We start from the raw sequence: 1,428 nt of genomic DNA on the forward strand, positions 1-1,428 counted from the left end.
CCTTCCAAGCTTTGCACATGACGTCTATGTGTCGAATGCATGTGCCTGCAGCTGACCACTGGATGTGATACACGCACCAGTCCGTGTCTATTGAGCCTTTGTGGCGATGCAGATCACTCATTGTGTGACCACTGTCTTCCCATTGCTAGAACACACACACACACACCAGCAGATCACTCATTGCTACAACACCATACACACACACCAGCAGATCACTCATTGCTACAATACACACACACACACACACACACACACCAGCAGATCACTCATTGCTACAACACATACGCACACACACACACACATACCAGCAAATCACTCATTGCAACAACACATACACACACACCAGCAGATCACTCATTGCTACAAGACATATACTCACACACACACACACCAGCAGATCACAAATTGCTGCAAACACACACATACACACACACACACACACACCAGCAGATCGCTCATTGCTACAACACCCCCCCCACGCAGATCACTCATTGCTACAACACACACACACACACACCACACACGGGCCATAGATGTTCTTGACGGCAAATCAATACTATTTAAGCTCCGAGTTGTGCAAAACGTAGTTTATTTCCCGTTGTGGGATGTATATCTCTTGGCTGTTTATACGATGCGTTATACTGCGCTGCCTATCTGTCGTTTGCGATTGAGGCAATTGCTCATCGATGGCCCCCAATTTCTGTTTTTGGACCGTCACAGGCGCAGCAGTGCACCTCAATATCAGTGGCAATTGGCAACTGCTGGGCCACATGAGCAACGACAAACCGTCCGCCATTTTCAAGGTGTCCGCATCCATGGCTTCGGTACGGGAGAGTGACCTGTTGTCGTATTTAGATTGACCTGTTGTCGTATTTAGATTGTCCTGTTGTCAAATTTAGATCGTCCTGTTGTCGTATCTAGATCGTCCTGTTGTCGTATCCTGCGTACCACGCATCCCTACCTTCGTTCGTTTGCATTCTACTCTACTGCGTGTTGTCCGTAGGTCTGTACAGTTTAACCGTGTCACCGTAGTGATGTGGTTATCTGCCTAGCGTGCGTTTGTGCACTGATTGTGCATGGCGTGGTTCGGGGTGTACTCGTACTACTGAAGGTTCGTATCAGCATCCGTTGCATCCGGTGAATGATGTATTTTAGTTTTGATTGTTAGTCTGTCTGCGTGTGGCTAGAATACTGTGATATACAACTTAAGTTGGACTAACGAGGTTGGTTCATATAGAGCCCATTTTATTGGCAGTTGTGGCTGTGTTGTAAATCCATTCGTTGTCCATTACAACTTTCTGTTAGGCTCATCTTGTGGTCTATCGTATTGGTAAGTAACTTGTGTGCAGATGTATACATTTCTATACTGATTTGAGTACTTCTGGAAGGCTGACCTAGTAATTATCCCTAGTATTAATATTTATATAT

The 1,428-nt window shown here is 45.7% G+C and overlaps 1 protein-coding gene across 1 annotated transcript; it reads left to right on the forward strand.

The window, feature by feature from the left end:
• Window positions 1–720: 720 nt before the first annotated feature.
• SARC_16135 (hypothetical protein) lies at window positions 721–860 on the forward strand (the record flags this gene model as incomplete). Its single annotated transcript, XM_014289756.1, has 1 exon — window positions 721–860. A coding segment is annotated over one exon (140 nt), but the record flags the coding sequence as incomplete, so codon positions are not given.
• Between the last annotated feature and the right edge of the window lie 568 nt (window positions 861–1,428).

Source organism: Sphaeroforma arctica (assembly GCF_001186125.1).
Source record: "Sphaeroforma arctica JP610 unplaced genomic scaffold supercont1.7431, whole genome shotgun sequence".
Classification (NCBI taxonomy): domain Eukaryota; class Ichthyosporea; order Ichthyophonida; genus Sphaeroforma; species Sphaeroforma arctica.